At 48.3% G+C, this 21,853-nt stretch overlaps 1 protein-coding gene across 10 annotated transcripts in view; it reads right to left on the bottom strand.

Moving 5' to 3' along the window:
• Positions 1-21,853, bottom strand: part of si:ch211-285f17.1 (sickle tail protein) — a 99,347-nt gene that overhangs the window by 34,547 nt on the left and 42,947 nt on the right. For 9 of the 10 annotated variants that reach the window (XM_047023367.1, XM_047023370.1, XM_047023366.1 and 6 more), the window contains exon 2: positions 11,139-11,461. In XM_047023367.1, the coding sequence (XP_046879323.1) occupies positions 11,139-11,461 (323 nt within the window). Of the gene's footprint in view, positions 1-1,424; positions 1,728-11,138; positions 11,462-21,853 lie in introns of those variants that run through there. The other variant, XM_047023364.1, reaches the window with a different exon arrangement.

Below are 21,853 nucleotides of genomic sequence, written 5' to 3'. Positions count from 1 at the left end.
ACACACACACCTTTTTCACTTAAGATGGTAATTAGCGGAGCTCCCTGTGGACAGGAGAGAGTAAGGAGAGAGGCGTAGAGGAGATAAAGGCGCTCCATCACTCTGCTGTGTGTAATTAACTGACCGGGTCAACTCCCAGAGTCACGCAAACAAACCCAACCCGCTTTGGCTCTGGCACCGGTTTACTCTGTCCTGCCTAGGCACGCCGTCTGTGTTTACCGGGACCAATCTGACATAAGCCTGTGGAACGTAAGCAAACGGTTGCACTAGAGATATCTAAAAACGGTTCATTATGTTTGTTGATTGGACTCTATGCGGAGCACACCTTACTGGAGAGCTGGGACTGGGGCTGTCTGAGGTTGGGCCTGTTCACCCCCTTCCCGACCCCAGTCCCTGCCCCCATCCGCAGCCCCAGTGCTACTGACTCTACACCTAAAACGCCATCCACTCTCTTTCCCCAGCTCCCCCACCCCTCGCACCCCCCCTCCTCCCCCCGCCACGCCTCCTCTCCGCATTCCTCTCCTAATCCCCCCCCCCACACATCACAAATCCTCAGACGACCTTCTGCCAGACGAGGCCGGCCCCTGCCTCCTGGTCATTGGTTCGTTAGCGGAGGAGTGGGCGTGAGGGTGATAGCCCTCCTGAGCCGTCGCGGCGCGTTCCCTCGTGGCGTGCGGCCGGAGCCTGTGGTGGTTTTTGCACAGTGGCGTTTATAGCACTTCCCTCGTCAATCACATTACCACATGATCAACATCTGGGGCCGGGCCAAAGGAAAACATGCGCTCGGCGTGGCAGATGACACAGTCGTTTCTTTGTTTGCTGGGACTACCCTCCCAGCCCAGAGCTGTGCACTGCAACAAAACAGATATACAGTAAAGACAATAACACGACCCATCTATAACACGTCTGTCAACGAGACAAAGTTAGGACTCGGCAGCAACAACAGTTGTGTTGTCCTCCCCGGACAGGAGACGGCTCGCCCCAGCACACTGCCACTGCTGACATTTGCACAACTGATTTGCACTGTCCGACGCTGCTGTCCATTCAAACCACTGATATGTGCGTAAGTAGCAAACACACACACAGACACAGGCATACACAGACACAAACACACCATTGACAAGTTTGTCTACACTAAACGAGCAGCTTATTAAAATCCCCAAACTTCCACAAACATAGATGTGGATATGGAAACAGGTGAACACCTACCCTACAGTCCCACTATTTTGACAAGCAAATCAATATCCATTGATATAAATGTTTCTATACTGATAGGTGCTTCGACACACACACACACACATACTGTACAAACACACCCACATGCATGGATGCAAAAAAGCTCACTTACAAAAGTTGTTTTTAGTAATATGAAAACGCAAAGGCACAAGCCTAAACAACACCCAGAAGCATGTGATTGTACTCACAGAGACAGAAGAAGAAGCTCTCGGTGTTGGCCCTGAGGGGCTACCAGACAACTGGCTCTCCCTCCTGCAAACCTCCAGTCCAGAGTGGAAACTCCCTGCCTGGCTGAGCGTGTACCAACACACACACACACACACACGTGAGCACGCCCGGACACACACACTGAGCTGCTCTTCCTGCACTGTTAACAGCATACACATACAGGCACATGCACACACAAATACACACTGAGCTTCTTTTCCTGCTTCGTTAAACACAAGCGCACACACACACACACACACATACAGAGCTTCTCTTCCTGCTGTTATTCCAGACACCCTGTTTTGCCTTGTCGTCAAGCTCTGTTCTGTGTCCCCCCCCCCTCTCCCCATAGAGCTGATGACTCCCCCGCTCCAGCAGTGTCCCCTAGACACACACACACACATCAACATATGCACACACACAGATATCCAGTGTATACACACACACACACATAAACACAAAGCCTGGGACATGACACATACTCCACTGTCAACTCACATCCCTGTCTGGAGAAACCATCAGGGAGGAACTTGCAGTCACATACTCTCTACAACCGCTCTAGGCTCTGTCTGGGGTAACACATCTCTAAGGTCTCTCTGGAAGGAGACGCCAGGGAAGAGAGAGATGCCACTCGCGTCCAGGAGAGACCCTCCACCCCAAAGAGACCCCATCACCACTGATGACTTCATCACCAGAGGAATATTTTTTTTAATTTTATTGTTATTATTATCTTATCTGTTATCTTTTATTGTTATTATTGTCCGCTACTATCTATTTGATTATTAAAAACTGCACTGTTATTGGTAGCTCAGTGGCACAAAGATTTTCATTGTACTTGTGTATCCTGTATATATGACAATAAACTTGGATTGAACAGGCCGCAATAATTTGCCTGCTGCTAGATCTGCTTCACACCTACATGTTTATTTAGTTTTTGCCACATCTCTCACAATTAAACTGCTCTATTCTTCTTTTAATACGGGTGATTTTACAGTAATATTACCTGTACATACTGTTAGATCTTACCTAACAAAAGAATAAAATGACTGATGAGCAGATTGAAAGCGTACTATAATTGCTACAAATTAGAGTTGTAGGCTAATGTTAGCTTTTAGCAAGGCCCTCTGATGTAGTTGCCTCTCCATGGAGGTGTTTTGTTTCAGGGTTAGTTTGGCTGCTTATTGTGTGAAGTTGTGTAACTTTACAGCTCAACAGCAAAATAACAGTTCTGCAGGTCTGGGCTTCGCTGGGCTGGCATTTACCTGTCCTTTACCTTCACGCCCTTCATCCACACACACACACGCACACACGCACACGCACACGCACACGCACACGCACACACACACACAGACACTAAATGTCTCTTTTCATTTCTTGCAGTTTTTCTTTTCCACACTATGATACTCTCTCTCACTCTCTTTATCCATCTCTCTCGATCTCTCAGACATACTGCACAGTTGCTGAAACAGTACTATTTTGAGTCATGACCAGTCCAGGCTTGCTCTAATATCCACACACTACAATCAGATTGCAAAGAGTTTGAAAGCTTAGAGTGTGTGTTTGTGTAATTGTGTGTGTGTGAGAGAGAACGACAACTATGGACAAGCTAGGGTACACACACAGAATAAGAGTGGACCCGTTCACAGCTAAAACCAGTCTTGCACCTGGCAAGTCAGCGCTTTTGACAGTCTCTTAATAAAATGTACACCCAATATTAGCTGGGAAATGAATAGCATGAAGTTTTAAAGAGACAGGGCTGCATATAAGAATGGGATGATGTGTTTGAGTGTGTGTCACACACGCACCCAAAAGCAGACACAATGGCACACAAACAAACTCATAGCCAGGGAACACTGCACCATCACATTCACACTCTATCCGCCCAACAATGCAGTTGTGCAACACCCAAAATACTGCTTCATTCATTCACTGAAAGAGTTGTCTTGAGCATAAATCACTGTGGGAGCACCTCGACAGAGAGGACGTGCCTAGGCTCCTGGAACCAGTGTGGTCAACGCCTGCGTTGCACATGTCTCATTAGGAGTCCGTCAGAGAGCCCTGGCACTCCTCAACAGAGACCGGGGAGATGGGCTGAGGGGAGGAGGTCGGGAGGGTATGAGATAGGAGGGCAAGGAGTCGGGAGGAGAAGAGAGGGGAAGAGGGGAAGAGGAGAGGGGCCATGAGAAGATGAGACTAGTGGAGAGGAGGACAAGTGAATTTCTACAGACACGCACCATTAGTCAGACATTTCATGAAACATGACAGAACATAAACAGGCATTCCACTCCCTCCCTGAAAGTTGCAATCTTTTATGGTCCCTGCACGTCCGCACAGACACAGACACTCACCAGCATGATCCCGTAAACAGGCAAGGTCTATATTATCAATCATTACTGGATTTAGCAGATTGACCCCGGATGGTGCTCTGCTCTTTTCAACATCACTGTTGCCTTTCATCCCTTTTCTCTCCTCCTTTCACGCACTCATTCTTCATCTGTTCATTTCTTTTCTCCCTCTATCTCCTCTGACCTTTACTCAATGTTCTTGTCACCTTTCACGGAACACTCCCTGTTACATGCTCTGGGCCTGCACAAACAGAGACCCACACCCACCCACATGCCACACCTGCTGATAGAGAGAGCCAGGCATCTCTCTGCACCTCTAGATCCCTGCTCCCGTGACGGTGGATGATGGCTGTGGTTGAGGATGATGACAAGCATCAGTCGGGCGCTATCAAGAGATAGAGCTCAATCATCCGTGCGAGAGAAACTCAACCCCCCACAGTCAACAGACATCATCCTATGAAGGGCTTAGTTTGGATGGCTTTTGCCAGCAGTGAGATTAAGGAGGTTGCGACCAGTTTCATAACTTGACAAAACAGATGTTGTTCAGCACAAATCCACCTACAGCTGACCCCAAAGCTAAAGTGGCCGTGAGGTTTTCAACAATAGTGGATTGGAGCGGTAATTAGACATATCTCGCTGTGGCTCTTTAGGTTGTGAATCGTGTCTCAAAATGGGGAAAAGCCATAAATCAAATCTGTTCTTTTCCCTAACTTTCCAGGTGTTTCTCCATATCTCTCTTGCTCTCCTTCTACCTCTCCCTGAAAAGGAATGCTATCCAGCAAATAAGAACTTGGGGTGGGGTGGAGGGTCAAGATGAGTCTGGATCAGCAGAACCAGATGCTACAGTCATGGTCGTGTTCCTCACTCTCCACCTCCAGCGTTTGAAGTGAAGGCCTCTATCTTCGGCCCCAGGTCTCCGCCAGATGTCTGATCGCATGCGAGGAATCGCTCGGGCTGAACAAGGTGAGTGTACTTGTGTGTGTGTGTGTGCGTGCCTCCTGTTTGCGTATGTGTATATTTGTGTGTGTATCGAAGAAAAACAATATGGAATGGCCATATTCCTCTCCAGTCCTCTTGGGGCTGTTTTTTGGATCTGGAGGTCAGATCCTAGCTTGTCGTTTCATCACCATGAAGGCTTCAACACTCGACTGCCAAGACAGATCAGGACATCCATGCGAACCCTGCTGGATGATTACATTTCAACGGTATTAAAGTTAAACTCCTTGAGCCAAAGATATATATATATATATGTTTGAATGTGTTGGTGTGTGTTTAAAATGCACTTAGTGTGTTTTTTTGGAGCAAGCTCTTCCACAGTGCGCTGAGGAGTTATCCTGGACCATGGTGGGACTGCAGAAACAAAGCCCCATCTTGCAGGTTGCTCCCCACTTGCCACCGTTCTGACTAACGGCTTTAATAGCTCCCTCAGGAATGTGTGTTTTAAAGTTCAAGATGTCTGTCTTGTATAAACCCCTCCCTCCCTCCCCGCCCGCCCGCCCGCCTTCCCTCTCATTCAACCAGGAGTGTTTCAGCAAAGAAGAAAAATCTAAACCTGTCCTCTGTGAACTATCTGTTTCATCGTAGCGGAAACAGAAGCCACTAATAACTCGGTGTGATTCATCGCTTTTGTTGTAAAGTAAAGCCCGTCTGTAAACAAGAGCTTTGACATACCTGAGAGAAGGAGAAGGGATCCGACCTGACTAGCTGGTCTGATTTACACATGTAGCACTGTGTGTGTGTGTGTGCGCGTGACGTGTGTTCTTTCTGTGTCTGGTGTCTGGCTCGTTATCAGAAGCTGATCAGAGCAGGGCTGGGCTAGGCAAAGACCTCTGTCACACAAAGCTTAACCCCCCAACCCACCTCCCAAAACCACCCCCTTTGTCCTTCAGGATTAGCCCCAGACCAGGCGCCACTCTATGGGTCACTTGTCCCCATAGTTGGGGTGGGGGGGCAGGGAGTGCTGGCACGGAGCAAGGTCAGGCTCTATTGACCCCAACCCTCACACCTCCGTCAACCCCCCCTCAGACCCCCAGGCCTGGCAGGTCAATGCCTGCATGTGTCGTTAACCCCCTCCCCCGGACGCTCGCCTCCATTTGCCCCGCGGACGTCGTTTGTTTTGGTCCCGGGGATCTCGTCAAACTGCCTCTTCGGGGGAGAGGTCATTAAAGGGCCCAGCTCCTGCCGCCGACACTGGTCCGACAGAGAGAGAGAGGGGGCGAGAGAAACACACAGAAAGAGAGAGAGACAGACAGAGAGAGTGAGAGAGACAGAGAAAGAGAGAGACAGAAAGAGAAAGCGAGAGAGAGTAGGTTCGATGAAAAACAGATGTTAGGCAGCCAGCTCCCCAGTGCACACTGTATCTGATTGTGTTGATCCCAGACAAGGGGGACGTAACAGCCATGGCAGCCGTGACAAAGTGGTGCTTTAGGAGAAGCATGGCGAGGGGTGGGTGGTTGAAGACTGTACACGTTTGACACCGAGAGAGTTTGCATATATCCCCTTTGCAAGGCTCAGAACATGCGAAGGCGTCGGGCCTACTAAACGATCAGAACTTGCAAAGCGAAAGACGGATGTAGACAGAAAAGACAGAGAGGAAGGGGTAGGAAGAGAGGAGAGGAAGAGAGAGAGAGAGAGAGAGAGAGAGAGAGAGAGAGAGATAGAATCAATAAACTCTCAGATGTAAGCTCTGTTTTTGGTCAGTTTCTAGGGTTAAGGGGGGTTTAAAAAAAGAAGTGTATGGTCAGTAACCCCATTTGTCCACCTGATGTTCTCAGGTTCCTCCCAGAGCCTCCTCTGGCTGTGCCCCTTGGAGATGGCTGACCTTGGCCGATGGTGGAGAACAGTGTAGCAGGCCAGGGATAGAGAAGAGTACAACCGTGCACCTAAGATGGTCAAATGTGGCCAAATGTTGCAAAGGCCACATTAAGAATTTCACGTCTGAGAGAGAGAGGAGGTGGGGAAGAGTTCTTTTACTGGAAGAATCATTTCCAGTAGCTCTAGGTAAGAAACCTGAGTTAAACAAAGTTTATGTAATTCCCAAAATAAGCAGGTGGTATTTTCCATCCCAAATAATCCTATTAGGACATTGCTAAACTATTTGTCAACTTGAATTTCACTAAGCACGGTTCCCCCCAGTAATACAAGCTACTGTAACAAATCATGGGCATCCATTGCACCTGTCAATATGTTTACATCTCCCCCAAAGAAACACCACAGGGAACTCAGGAGCTGTTTCCTAACACCCCTCCGACAAAGACCTGGGCACTCCAGCCTCCAGAGCTGGATGGCTAGTTAGGTGTGAAGGATTGCTGGGGTCGACTTGGGAAGGCCACAGCTGCAGGCAGCTGTCCTGAGATGGCGGCGGTAATCCCCCGACACCCCGGCACGATGGCAGCCAGACAGTAGGGCGGGGGAGGGGCTGTCATCGCTCAGTCCTCATGGGGAAGGGAGAGAGGGGGGGGAGGAAGGAAGGAAGGGAGGGTGAGAGAATGGAAGAAAAGCAGGAAGGGAGAGAGGGGGGAAGGAGAGAGAGAGAGACAGAGAGAGAGAGAGAGAGAGAGAGAGAGAGAGAGAGAGAGAGAGAGAGAGAGAGAGAGAGAGAGAGAGAGAGAGAGAGAGAGAGAGAGAGAGGGAGGGAGGGAGGGAGGGAAGGGGAGTGCATGGAAGAAAGGAAGGGAGTTTAGGAGGTAGGGGGAGAGATAGAGAGGGAGGGAAGGGGAGAGCGTGGAAGAAAGGGAGGGGGAGAGAGATCCGTGTGATTGGTCAAGCGCTACAGTGCGTGCTCATCATCATCAAACGGGCCGACTCGTCTGAAGGGGCTGGGAGGACGGTGGGGGGGGCGCAAGGAGGGGCGGGGTGGGTGGATGGGGCACAGGGGCAGGCCGGCTATCTCATCTCCCCTGGGTGGCGGCCAGGTCTTTGCACAGGCCCGATCAAGAGAGGAAATTAAACCACCCTGCCGTTTGTTAAGGGTTTAAGGATCAGAGCAAGGGAGGACTTGAGGGGGGGGGGAAGACTAACTGGGGGGTAGAAATTGTATGAGAGTGAGTCATTCATCACGAGGTGGGGTGAGAGTGGGGTGCGGGGGGGGGGGGGGGGGGTCACTCACTTTCCTGCGGAGCGTAGAGATATCATCTTCCCAACCTCCGTTTAACCTTGAGACAACCCCGTCTGTGAAATTTCAGACCTTCTCTTTTTGGTGTCACTATCGTAGCACCCTTGCCTCCGAGGTTGCTCCTCTGGTTTGAGTAGCTCTGGGAACTCTCTGTCACTCAACAGCCGTGTGAGAACGTTACTTACAGTTACTCACTGCCGTGTTACAGCCTTATTACACGTATTTGTCCTTCCAAGTAAAAGTATTGCTACAATATTTGACACACATTGATAACAACAACTCATGGCGGAAAGGATACTTGAAGCACACAGTTGCCACAAGGGAAGGTTAAAGCAAACCTTTAAATATCCCTGGACAATTCTAGTCCAGATTAAATCTGATTCATGTCAGGTGAAGTGGACTCCCATTTGTGACACTGACATGAGAAAAACCGTGTACTGGGTATGGCAGTTTCAATCCAGCCAAAAATGTCCATGCATGCATTTCTGGTAGCTTAAATAGTCTCATATAGTCTTGCAAATAGTCTCAGTTCTCACAAAGAAAACATACTTCTTTGTCCAAAACAGTTAACAGAAGCCCACATCCCTCCAATCAGATCTCCTCCCCCAGCTCATTTGAATACACTTGACTTTGAACTTCATCCATGGGAAAATCCTTGGAGGGAAGCGATGCTGCCTAGACGGGACTCTCTCGGGGCCCATACAGTATAGAACAAATGATTCGCGACCCTGGAATGACCCTCAACAGCATCTTGCAAATCAATCAAATCACGGTTGATGTCCCAGGAAGACCAAAACAAGGGGACAGTCTCACTCTTCCATATCCTTCTAAAGTGAAGTCTTTCACCATTCAAACAATATGCTTTTTATTTGTTTCTCTCAAATAGAAATCCATGGACCGGGCCCTATTTCTATTCAGTTTATGTATTCTTTATGAATAATACATTTCACCTGGCAGACACCTGACACCTATAGAACAACTTTTGAGTGTGGTGGTGTGGGGAGGGAGAGAGAGAGAGAGAGCGACGATAACAAACACCCCCTTGTATCCGTGCAATTCCATCACTGAATCAATTTCACAATTGTCCAACTAGCCACCACAAACTTACAAGTACTGAGCAAATACAACACGGGTACGATGGTCAAATTCAACATCATCGTACTAACTTGCGCCTGGGTGAGATTGTATTGCAAACACATGAAAGGAATTCGACTGGTTAGCTGCACTGACCAATGAAGACTTCAATGTGAGAATGATACGCCAGTTCGTAGTTGACCTTTACAGTCGAGAATTGATCAACTGTTTTTGGAACGTCCTTGAACTCGCCATGCCGATTACGCGCCATAAGAAGACGCTGAGAGGTTATAAAACGACTGTTAAAGAAACATTGTAACACTTCATACGCCTCGAGTTGTCACATAAGTATGCCATCGTTGCAAATTGTCTTAAGCCACTGTTAATAATGTATAGGGATATAACCAATAATGTAATAATGTATAACCAATTGCTTTGTTGCTTGTAAAACTATAGCGCCACTTTTCCAGCATCCCCCAAGTGGAGCACCTGATGGCTGCACCGAGTAGTTTCGACATGTACATCGGTTATATATATTTTTAACTTAAGACTCAGCATGACTTTCTAAATGAAAAACAGACGCGAATGCATGCCTGCTAGAACTATTGCAAGAACTTACCGAAAGTTTCCGATAAAAACGGTAATAGTTTAAATACCTTAAAATAAGAATGCAATTGCAGTAAGAGCCTACCGTCAAACTGCGTCAGAGATGCGTGCCTTAAAAGTTGAAGCGTTCTTTTTATCGACAATTGTTCATTTGTATTCCCTTGCACAACTCAGACAGAACGGACCGTGCCACAATTGTACCGTGTTCCATGACTTGAGCGGAGCGCTCTTGCATTAAGCGAGGGCTCGAGACTCCAAACTCCGAACAGGCACCTACATGTAAGCTGAGCCCCTCGAGCGATGACATCATGCCTCTCCATGGCAACTTTGACTCCACCCTGTCCAGAGCTTAATTTACCTGTCCGACGACCATATTATCTCCAAATATACTAGTGTCGGACTGTTGGATTTTGACTTGGAATTGAATTGGAAATGGAAGTCTACACATTTTACATTTAGTTGAAATGTCATTTAGTTAGACAAATCTCTCTTTCTCTTTCTCTGTCTAAATAATCAGCACACACGCACGCACGCACACACACCCACATACACACACACACACACACACTTGCACACATATACACGTCCACACACACACAATTCTTGCGCCACGCGGTGTGTGCCCTTTACCATGTCACCCCCTGTGGCTCAGTGTCTAACGGCCTTACATTCAACCTTTGTTTTGGCTATACACCCAGGCGACCTGTCTCCCATTGTGTCCTCTGACCCGGAACAAACAGCAACACCCAGGGCTAGGTGAGCACAAGGTCCACGTAGAGAGCTCCCCTCACAACCCCCACACTTACATACTTCATCACCCTCCCTCCACCCTGGCTCTGAGTCTGCCTCTCCCTCCCTCCCAAGTCCTCCCTGAGCGCTCACTGAAACACACCTGGACATGCAGCATGTTATTAAGTCGGAATGTGAGGACAGCATATAATATAATTAGATATACGTATATAATTAATCAATACATTTCCATCTCGCTATACATAAATGAATTACCTGCAATGCATAAATAAGCAGCAACAGGTTTATATGTGCTCCAAACACAAAGTCGTCGCCAACACAAAGCTGAAGTGAGAGATGGAAAAAAGAAAGATTTCTACTTCTGCACAACACAGGACAAAAGCACGTAGTCTCAGAACAGTTGGAGTATAAAATATCTGACAACCTGATTTATAGGATGTCCTTCCATCCTATCCTATGGGTAAAAAGAGATAAATAGTTCTGCAATTGAACTCTTGCCTTGGCCAAGTTCTTCAAAACAACAAATCGATCAAATAACAAAACCTTTCACACTTGCGAAATGAGTACTATCCAATAACCTCAAGATCATAATAACATAGAGTCTTGCTGTGATTCTAAGACATAGTGGCCGTTGTGTCTCAGGGTTTTACTGTAACTATGTTACAGAATGATTTCTTTTGAAAAAACAGAGGCTATGCACACCTTGGTGAGAACGGACACTGAATAGTCACTACCACTGACGTGAACACAACCCACAACCTCCACCCAAACACCCAGTGACGAGCTCCACCCTGAGCACCACCGACCTGCTCGCGGAGCCTCTCCTGGTGGCCCATGATGGCCGAGGCGTGGTGGGGGTACTTCTGCTTCAGGTGCTCCAGGAAGGCCTCCCTCTTCTTGTCCATGTCCGGGGGCTGCATGGCCAGGATGTCCCGGGAGCTGCGAGCGCCCCCTACCGTGTGCCTGCGGGGGACGGTGCGGCTGGAGGCCTTGGGATCGGCGGCGGGGGCAGGCGAGGCTGAGGCGGGGGTGTGCGAGCGGGACGGCGTCCCATTGGGCGAGGCCTGCCTGCGGCTCAGGTGCTCTCCGTCCTCCTGGGAGGTCACCTTCAGGTTGCTCTTGGTCTGCTCTGTGGAGACGGGGATAGACAGGGAGGGTCAGTACACTGGAGACACGAGGTCAGTTTGATGTGTGTGGAGGCCTAGTGTGTGTGTGTGTGTGTGTGTGTGTGTCTGTGTGTGTTTCAGTCGTCCCTTCGGTAAAAGCTTTGGAAGATTACAATTCACTAAGACCTCCAAAGTGGGAGAGACTGCAGTGATATTGCAGGTACTTATACAATCCCCACTCACGCTTACAAAACCCTCTTCATACAACTAGAACAGTCAGAGGAAATGACTACAATTAGCGGCCAAGTATAGGAGATTGTCAGAAGAAAAACAGACTTGTGCATCAGCTATTGAACAACAGGGCACAACCTCATAACTTCTTTATCCTGCTCCAGACCGGAGAGTGGACTGACAAAATATAAAATGACAGCAGCAATTCTGGCGAGGAAAACATTAACCAGAAGCATATGTTATAATAAATAAATAAAAACAGGCCAACATTCAGTATCTTGTCTGAGAGGGAACACGAGCCAGACTGTTGATATATTTGGGAAATATCATCCCAGGGTGAAACAGAAGGTGTTGATGACTGCTTCACGTCGAAGCAGATATATTGAGAGGAAATGTCTTGTCGTTCATTAGTGCAGAGAGGATGTTTTAATAAGCTCTCCATGGCAATAGGCTGCTTCTTGCGGAAAAGGCCCACTCTGGAAGAAGTTCTGAGAGTTCTTCCTGGAGATTTATGGGTTCCCAAGGAAACAGGGACCATGTGTCCAATCAACAAGATTATATCTACATAAAACATGTGGGAGTTATGCCAAGTGGCAGATGTGAGGCAATGAAGCAAACATACAACCAGTCCCCACTGTTACAACAGAACCAATAAGTCTGTAAACCTGTGGATGCAGCCCTTTATAGTATGCTATCACTGAGTGGTGCTATTAAAAGTTTTTCCCCTGAAACACCCCAAGCTCTCAACATACAGTTACACTGTTATAAATCAATCCAACCCTGTGGGAATCCATACTTTAACACCACAAATCAACTTCCTGCTCAGGTGAAAGGGCGTGTGTGTGTTCTGGGGGGAGGCTATCCCACAAAGCTGTGTGTTACACGTTGACAAGTCCCTTTTCACCCCCCGTTGTAATTCTTCCAGGCTGTCAGAGTGCAGGAGGAGAGGAGATGGGAAAGAGAGAGAGGAGGACCAGGGAAGTGTGACAATTCAAACGCTAAAGCAATGTTGTTTTGCAGGCGCCAGGTCTGCTATGATGTCTACGTGTACCGTTCAGAAGCTAATAAGAAAAACCACCCAACCTGGCAACCCTAAAGCTATTTGGCCACTCTGCACACCTATCTGTGTGGCCAGCCGACAGAAACTTGCAGACAGCGTCTTCAGGTGACGGTTCACCACATAAGCACCTATTTGGTGGTGGGCCATTCGCTTGAGGAAATTATTTTATAACGGTTGGAAAGCAGCGCTCGAAAGTGCACTAATATCAAAAGAGCTTTCCTCTCGAATGAAAATCCTGAAAATCATTATACACAACCGACCAGCCAACAATACATACACAGAGATGATATCCAGTTGATTTGTGTGTTCCTTTTTATTCCTTTTTAGTTCCATTTTATGTGTTCCTTCAGGATGGATATGGGCAAAATTGAATGTTAAGAGTAAGGGGAAAACTTTATTGAAAGGAGAGAATAAGAAAACAATTGTATATATATTATTCACCCGCACTATGACACACCGAGCAAGAAGCTGTCTGGATCACATCCAAGCACTGTGGAAGGGGCCTACGGTGTCTGGGAACATAGTGGTGCTGCAGTGTCATTTCAAAGACCCCCTCCTCCATCTCAAGTTTACTGCCACAGCATGGTTGGCGTACTTGCAGGTCCTATTTTTAACCTCCCAAACACGGTCATTCAGGCTCTCTCTCTCTCTCTCTCTCTCTCTCTCTCTCTCTCTCTCTCTCTCTCTCTCTCTCTGCAGCTCTCTACGGTAACTTACTTAGCCTTTCCACGGTAAGAGGAGAGAGACAGAGAGAAAACACTTCAAATGGCCTCAAAACATTTCACAAACAAGATGGATTCCGGTTCAGGGTCATTCACAGATTACCTTCCACTGGGGTGCTTCCTCCACCCTCCTCTCCTTTCCTTTCCTCCATGTCGGTGGGCTCCGAGCGGGCCGAGAGCAACAAGCAGAAGTGCCGTGAGAGAGGGACAGGCGAACTGAGTGGGAACACTGCAACAACACTGAGAACTGCTGGGGCTTCCAAATTCCAGCCTGGGCTCACGTGGAAAGGGGACGGAGGTTACTGACACGCCGGCCCAACCCCCCAAACCTGCCCAACCTCCCCCTTCAGCCTCAAGGGGAGACCGGTGGGGCCGGGGGCTGGTGGGGGATTTAGAAAGTAAACTGCATTTCGGGACACAGAACAACAACCCTAAGGGTTAGTGACTGTGCTTCTGCATCTTCTGGGAAGCCTGTGAGAGAGTGTGTGTTTGTGTGTGTGTGTGTGCGTGTGTGTGTGTGTAAGCATTTTCACACAAGAGGGTCGCAGCTGTGGGACAACATTTGTTGTGGGAAACCTGGGCCACCAGACCATCAGGTGACTGCCAAGAATTTTGGCCTATATGACAGACACTGTAAACACACACACACAATGATACATGTAGTAACACAGCCATGCAACCTCCCCTCTCTGGTTATTATCAGTTAGCTTTAGCATGCTTCTCCCTCCAGCTAGTCCCTGATGAAACCCCATTGAAAGGCCCACAGAGCTAGGCATTCCTCCAAATATGTGTCACAGCCCATTTTGAACCTCATCCAGACTGCTCCTGAGTCCTCAGCACAGAACACAGCCAGGACACCAGCAGCCACTCAGGTATATCCGTTACAGATAAATAGGTTGCACAGGGGCTACTGTATGTTTGGCAGTGTTTCACAAAACAATATTTCACACAACAAAATTCTCTTCAATGAGGTCATGCCTGAACTGCTCCGTGAAAAAGAACATGCTTTCTCAAAACGTCAGCTGACATCGGTGTTGACTGATTGACTTATGACTCGACGTTGCGCAAACCCAGCAGCATTGCACTGCATGCTGTGCAAACTGCTGTCCAGCTGGTGATGTAACCGAAGTATGCTTTAGTTCATCGCATTTCCTGTACGATTTAAATATCTTCACAGGAGACGTGGGGAGATCAGTCTGCAGCCTTGTGGACCATGTCATTGAAAGTGGTGGGGTCAGAAAGGGAGCAAACGCACTGGATCCAGCTGGACGATAATGGCCCACATATGGACGGACCGTTGGCTCTCTCGCACACCCACTCTCCCAGACTGTTAGTCAGCCGGCCAGTCAGGCGTAAAGCTAGCTAGACAGACGGCATGCTAGGTTGTCTGATACACAGACAGACTGATAGACAACATGCTAGCAAGACACGTCGCCAGACAAAGATTTCATGTTGAGACATTTTAATGACGTGCTTGTGGGAAGGCCCTAAAAATGCAACCATTACCATTCTGCCAGTTGCCATTGTTAGGTAAATGGACTGGTCCAAAGGAAAACATAGACCACATGTTTTCAAAGCCTTATGGGTAATATAGTTGTTACTGTATCATTAGACTGACGAGTGATGCGATCAGTGTAACGTGGATAATTGACAGTAAAGGCATTACGGTAGTTGAAAACTATCTATATAAACTATCTCTTTCTGCTTTCGACTCGGTTCCTCTGGGAGAATTCCTGGTGTGGAAGGTTCTAGACATAACAAGATACCACTTGTCATTGGACGTCCCAGGTCTCGTTAAGAGGCCGTCGAAGGACCAATGTTGTCTCCAGTTACGCACCGTTTGTCATTTATTTATGGAGGAATGTATGCAAGCTCTCCCTCCCTCTTTATCTTACCCTTTCTCTCCCACTATCACGCTCTCATAAGTATGTGGCCAGACAAAGGCCTGCTGTGTGCTATAAAAGCAAAGCCCACAGAGTGATATTATGATACTGTGAATACCAATACACAGACATTGAAGACACTCCCCCATGGATGGCCTGTTGGGGAGGGAACAGCTCGTACTATTGGTATGAAAGCGTTTGGCACACTGGAGTAGTGGGCGATGTGGAAATTAAATATTTAGATTTTCCAGCAAGGGATGTTGCTTTTTTTGTATGGTTTGCATAAAAAAACACTCGCACAATGCGTCCACAAACTTGCTTAGACACACACTCAGTCCTCAGCCCAGAACATAAAGTAGCCTTTGTATTCTCCTCAGCCCTCCCGTCCCAGGCCATCTGACTCCATGGCCTTCACTAAACCCAGTTACCTTCCTCCGACTCAAGCCCTCACGAAAACCCTCCTATGGCCACTGCCAAATAGTGAGTGAGGCAGTTAGCTGTCGCAGGTAGGAGTGTGTGTGTGTGTATGTCTGTGTTTGTCTGTCTCTGTGTGTGTTTTTGTCTGTGTGTCTGTGTGTGTTTGTCTGTCTCTGTGTGTGTGTGCGTGTGTGCGTGTGTGTGTGTGGAGGTGACCTGGCAACAGCTCACAGAGAGAGAGCTGATTTGGCCATTCACCTCTCCCTGATTACTGATCTCCAGGATAAAGCTACTACACGTCGGCTCCGTCAACCCTCTGAAAGCAGCGCTTAATACTCTCACAATGCAGCCTGGTCACATATTTCACACGAAACCTGACACACACCCGCATACACACCAGTATACACACACACACACAGGAAAGGTTTGGCCCACAAATCCTTGTCCACCCATAGTATCTGTTTCACTTTATGCATGTCAAAGACATAAATACACTTTACGGTCTCATGCATAAATGCCACACACGCAAGACAATCAAACAACACAACTCTGTGTGTGTCTGAGAGTGAGGGAGAGGGAGAAAGAAAAAAGAGTGAGAGAAACCTGACGAAACCTATCCTTTCCTCCGTCCTCCATTCCTGGGGCGGTGAGTTACACAGGGTTTGGCCCTGACCTCCAGAACCCTGTTTAGGCCTCGTTATCCAGAATCACACACAGCAGTCTCAGCAAATGCACACGTTTTCAACTTTTCTCAAGCTACAATCTGTCTGTTTGGCTTACTGGCAGGGTGTCCTTATCATCACCCCCCTCCCCTGCAGATACTGTACTGTACGGGGAATGTGGTTCCAGAACGTTAACCTGGGAACCACCACCACAGTTTCTGCCAATGCAGCACATTAATGAGGAGTATCATAATGGGGCGTTACCAGTTTGGTTTTTACTAGAAAATAGAAATAAAGATCACACTTCCTTATCCAGGATAACAAGCCTTCCTTCCTCTCTCTCTCTCTCTCTCTCTCTCTCTCTCTCTCTCTCTCTCTCTCTCTCTCTCTCTCTCTCTCTCTCTCCCTCTCTCTCTCTCTCTCTCTCTCTCTCTCTCTCCAGCTGTTGTGTGTTTGTGTAAATGAAGTGATTGTCCTGTTCTGACATGAACACAACAACATCTGCCCTGTGTCAAACCTGCCACACGAGCACACATGCACGCACACACACCCACGTACACACCCACGCACACACACACACACACACACACACACACACACACACACACACACACACACACACACACACACACACACACACACACAGACACAGAGTCAAGGAGATGCAGCCCAGTCTATCTGCTGCTCTCTGCTGTATGTCAGGAAGTCTTCAATAAACAGAGAAATGGCTGCTATCCTGGATAGGCTGGTGGCCAAAATATATCAACTGTGTGTTTGTGTGCATATGTGTGTGTGCATAAGTGTGTGTGTGTGCAAGGCTGGGCATGCATGAATGTGCATGTGTGCATGTGTTTGAGGAAATCCAGCAAATGAATCTTCAAATGAATACAACATAATGGGCTTCCATATGCCAGTAAGGCCTTGTAGCTAAATGTATGACACACTCAACTGCATTTGACTGCTGCTCTACTCCCAACAGAGCTGTGTGTGTAGGCCCAGTAAATACTGTCTCAACTCAATACTCTGCAAAGGATTGAGAAGGAACTGCAGGTTCAATAAAATGAGCAAACAAGTTGGATTTCCTGGTTTTGGCATGATCTTAGGCTCCTGCAGTAACACACATCTTGTGTGTTCATATAAAGCAGATCATGTTTGAGTATAACACTGTCTTTCAGCGAAGGGGACACAACACTGTGTGTGAAGCCCCCAAATCTCTTCAGATGATATTGAATCAGTTCTCTTGTGCGCCATGCAAAGATCCTCACCGCTCAATCCCCCCCCCCCCCCCCCCCACCCCTTCTTCAATATCTCCTCCCTTCTCCTGCAATTCAAGTTTGGATGTAAACAGTGAGTCCAAACAGCATGCTAAGCAGTGAAAGGCAGGCAACTGACTCACTCTGACTACCTGGATGACATGAATGAGCGCAACAGTCTGTCTCTCAATACCTTCTTTTTCTGGAAGTTTAAATCTGACATTTAGAATTAAATAAAACCTTTCATGTCAAATTAAGATTTTCCTCATGATTTTTGAAATGTTGTCAACTGCAAAGTGAGAGTGCTAAAACATGATGTGGTGTTTTACTGCCATACACAAGGGGGAGCTGTTTGGCATATTGTAGCACTTAATGGAATATCGGATCAAAGATAATCTGAGTGACGGTATCGAAAATGGTAATAGTGGATGAGAGTGAGCGAGTTTGGAAAAGGGCATGTGTAAGTTTGAGAGAGTGTGTGTTTGGTTGTGTGTGTGGGGGGGGGAAAGTGTGTGTGTTTGGGTGTACGTGTGCGAGACGGTGTGTGTTTGACGGTGCGTGCGTCTCGTTTCCTCCTTACAGCGGTTTCTCCAGACATCGTTCTTAGTTGTGCATTAACGGAGTCACTGAGTCTTGCCTAATGAAAAGCGTGTCTGTAGTCAATGTGTGACATGACTGCCATTGCATACTATGCATATTAACCCCCCCCCCCCACCTCCATCGAAAACACACACCTCTCCAGTGCACCCCTGTCTGCCCTGCCCTGGGGGTAGCCAAACCCCCACTTGGGAACCTCTTTAACGTTGACCCAGGCCACCTCGTCAGAGGCAACCGTCTCCTGGCCAACGGCGAGGCTCGTAGCATCATCACAGGAGGGGCGGAGACGGGAAGTGGGAGGAGAGGGGAGTAGACTGAGGGCAGCTGCAGAATCCAGCCAAGAGAGAGAAAGAAAGGAAGAAAGAAAGACGGGGGGGGGGGGGGGGGGGGGGGTGGTGGTGGTGACTCCATCTTTCCTCCCCTGGCAAGAAGAGCCATTCCTGGGGCTATGAGTCACAGAGGGCTGGGCACTGACCTCCAGAACCTGCTCACAAGCATCCATGCGTCTTCTGGACTCCCCGGTACAATAACCCCATCATCCATAAGGAGAAAACGATTATGGCCTAACTTATTCGCACTCCAAATGGCCAATTACCGATGCACTTGAAGAGTTTTCACCAAGACAAGACAACAGCTTGTGCAATGGGTCTAGAAATTCCGCGTCTGAGCCACAACAAAACTGCAGCCACCGCCTGTGATGTGGCTAATGCTTTCTTTGTTTGATGTTCATCAAAGTCCATCCAGTGCCCCCCTGTCCTTGCCTATGCTTGGCCGGAGGATGATAGTCTAACTGATCTTTCTGTCTGATCGTGGGCTCAAACACTCCGTGAATATGTTTGTCCTTCTCATTTTGGACAGTAGAGTTGTGTGACAACTCCTCTAGGGTGGAGGGATCGGGTCAGAGATAGGAGGAACCATGTTGTAGGCTGTCCAAGAAGAATGGTTTGCTCTTGTTGATAAGGCATCTGTTATCTTTTTTGGTCAGGTGTTCACGCTCTCCTTCTCACTCCCTCTCCCTCCCTTTATCTCTCGCTCTCCCTCACTCTTTATCTTTCCACTCCTGAGAGGTTTGCATAAATAAATAGTAAATATGAAGTAACTGAGATGTCTCCACAGCTCATGAAAATCACATGAGGAGACAGGGAGAGGACAAACAAACACACACACTGACGGGAAGAAACGATGCTAATAAGCTTAGCACATGACAACCAAGACATGTCACCATGCTGGTGTGCATTAAGCAGAGGGTTTGTTCATGCAGGAGCATGCAAATCTGTTGACTTCCGAATGTGAATTCTAATATGGCTTGATCTTGCACAGGTTCATTAAAAAGTGATTGCTCTGCAATTGGCTCTCTCTCCATGGTGATAATCAGCTTAGCTTCCTGACTTTCCAGCCAGTCACACGTTCAGACCTCTTTTATTTCTGCTATTCTGCCTGCCTCTACATTCCCTCCCTCCCTGCCTCTTTTCCTTCCTTCCTTCCCTCACTCATTCACTCACTCGCCCGCCCGCCTGCCTGCCTGCCCGCCCGCTCTCTTCTCTATCTTTCACTCCCTCCCTCCTGTGTTTCTCCGTCTCTCTCCGTCCCTTACTTCTCCTGCTCCTCTCTCTTCCTCCCTCTCTCTCTCTCTTGCCGCTGGCTGTGCTGCTGGCTACAGACCCAGCCGGGGGAACACAACAAGACGTCTTATCAACAAGCCAGACTCTCAGAGGAGCCAACACTGCCACAGGCCCAGCCATGCAGCCGACCCACTGTCCTCCACCAATCACCCGAGTCACCGTAGCCATCTGCTGTGAGCCACACCGCAGGCTAAACCCCAGTCTACCTGGCTGGGTTTGGGGGAAAAGGAGAAACGTGTCTGCTGTTTGTACAGATCATGACCCTTCCCCAGCCCAACTACCTCTGCAGTGACTTGAGAATAAGCCAGAATTAACGGTACTGACCCCATTGTATAAGGATGAATGAGAGATGGTTTGACACTTCAGTCTAGCGACTTGTAAATACACTTTCTAAGTACACTCGTGTGGGAGTCTGTGTGTTCCCTCAGGGTCACTGCTGCTGGGCCTGGGCTGGGCTGATAAGGGATGCAGGTTGAGCTGTGCTGTACGGTGATGGGTGGCGGGGGGGTGGGAGGGTGGAGGGAGAGTGGAGAGGGACTATCTGAGAACACTGGAGCTACTGTCTCACCGGCAAACTGTGAAACCCCCAGTATGCATGTGTGGACTGTACCCAAGTGTGGGTGTGTGTATGGACTGGGCCAAGTGTGTGTTTGTATGTATGTGTGTGTTTGTGTGGGCCATGCCCGAGTGTGAATGCGTGGGGGGTGCTGGTAGGAGGGGGGGGGGGGGTTGAGGTCCATGGCAGCATGCCCAGCTCCAGTAGAGGGGGACTGACTGTGCACCCTCCAGGCCAACACAGAGGGAGGCCACGCCGTGGACAAACAGACCTCAGACTCCATCGACTGTTCTGTACACAGACACTGTGTCGACCCAAGTGTGGACTCATTCCATCCACCATCTGCCATACACAATAAGATCATGTTCCACTCCTGCAACTATATTTATTTCAATGTATTAACAACAACAGGATTTAACAAGATATCTATTGTCATGGAGCTGGTTCCAGCTTTAGATGGACGTCTGTACCTAGGGTGAATGGCTGAGGCAGTGGAGTGATGTAAAAGCCTTACCCACCGGTCTAGACAGCTCCTACTTTCTGCAGTGAAACTCCTGTAATCAGGTTGGACGCTCAATAATTTAGCAACATGAAGCACGGCACCAACCTAACTACAGTCGATAACTACTTAACGAGGGCCTGTTACGACAGGACAGCAATGGCAGAACATTTTAGGAGAATCACAGCTCCAAAGAACATTAAGGTCTCCCAGGAGAAGACATGAGAGAGGGAACCGACAAATGTCTCAGGAGAGAGGGAAGAGAGAGAGAGGGAAGGGGAGAGGAAAGGAGAGAGGAAAGGAGAGAGGGAAGGAGAAAGGGAAGGAGAGAGAGAGGGAAGGGGAGAGGAAAGGAGAGAGGAAAGGAGAGAGGGAAGGAGAGAGGGAAGAGAGAGAGAGGGAAGGGGAGAGGGTAGGAGAGAGGAAAGGAGAGAGGGAAGGAGAAAGGGAAGGAGAGAGGGAAGGAGCGAGAGGACAGACGAGAGAAGGATGAAGAGAGGAGAGCACAGAAGAAAGGGGAAATGAGAGAGAAAGAGGATGAGAGGGGAGGAGAAAGAGAACATGGAGAGAGGGATGAGAAGAGAGATGACAGAGGAGAAGAAGGAGGAGAGGAGAGAGGAGAGGAGAGGAGAGAGAAGCCAATGTCTCAGAAGAGAGGAGAGGGAGAAATGAGGAAGAAAGTTCCCTCTACAACTAGGGAGTCAGGTGGCTGACTAAATGTAAATGTAAACTACATGAACTGATGCTAAGCTAACTCCAAATTTGCATCTGAAGGACAGCAGAATTCTCGGGTTTCCTGCCCTCAAGAGCTTTAAAACTTATTCTCAGCTAGGTTCTCGGCCCCACCAAACAAGGTGGAGCAAAGAGACTTATTTTGGGGAGTGAAACGTCAGATTTGAGCTGTGTTATTGGG

Source organism: Hypomesus transpacificus, chromosome 8 (assembly GCF_021917145.1).
Source record: "Hypomesus transpacificus isolate Combined female chromosome 8, fHypTra1, whole genome shotgun sequence".
NCBI classification, from domain to species: domain Eukaryota; kingdom Metazoa; phylum Chordata; class Actinopteri; order Osmeriformes; family Osmeridae; genus Hypomesus; species Hypomesus transpacificus.
This window is presented reverse-complemented; position numbering and strand designations above follow the sequence as displayed.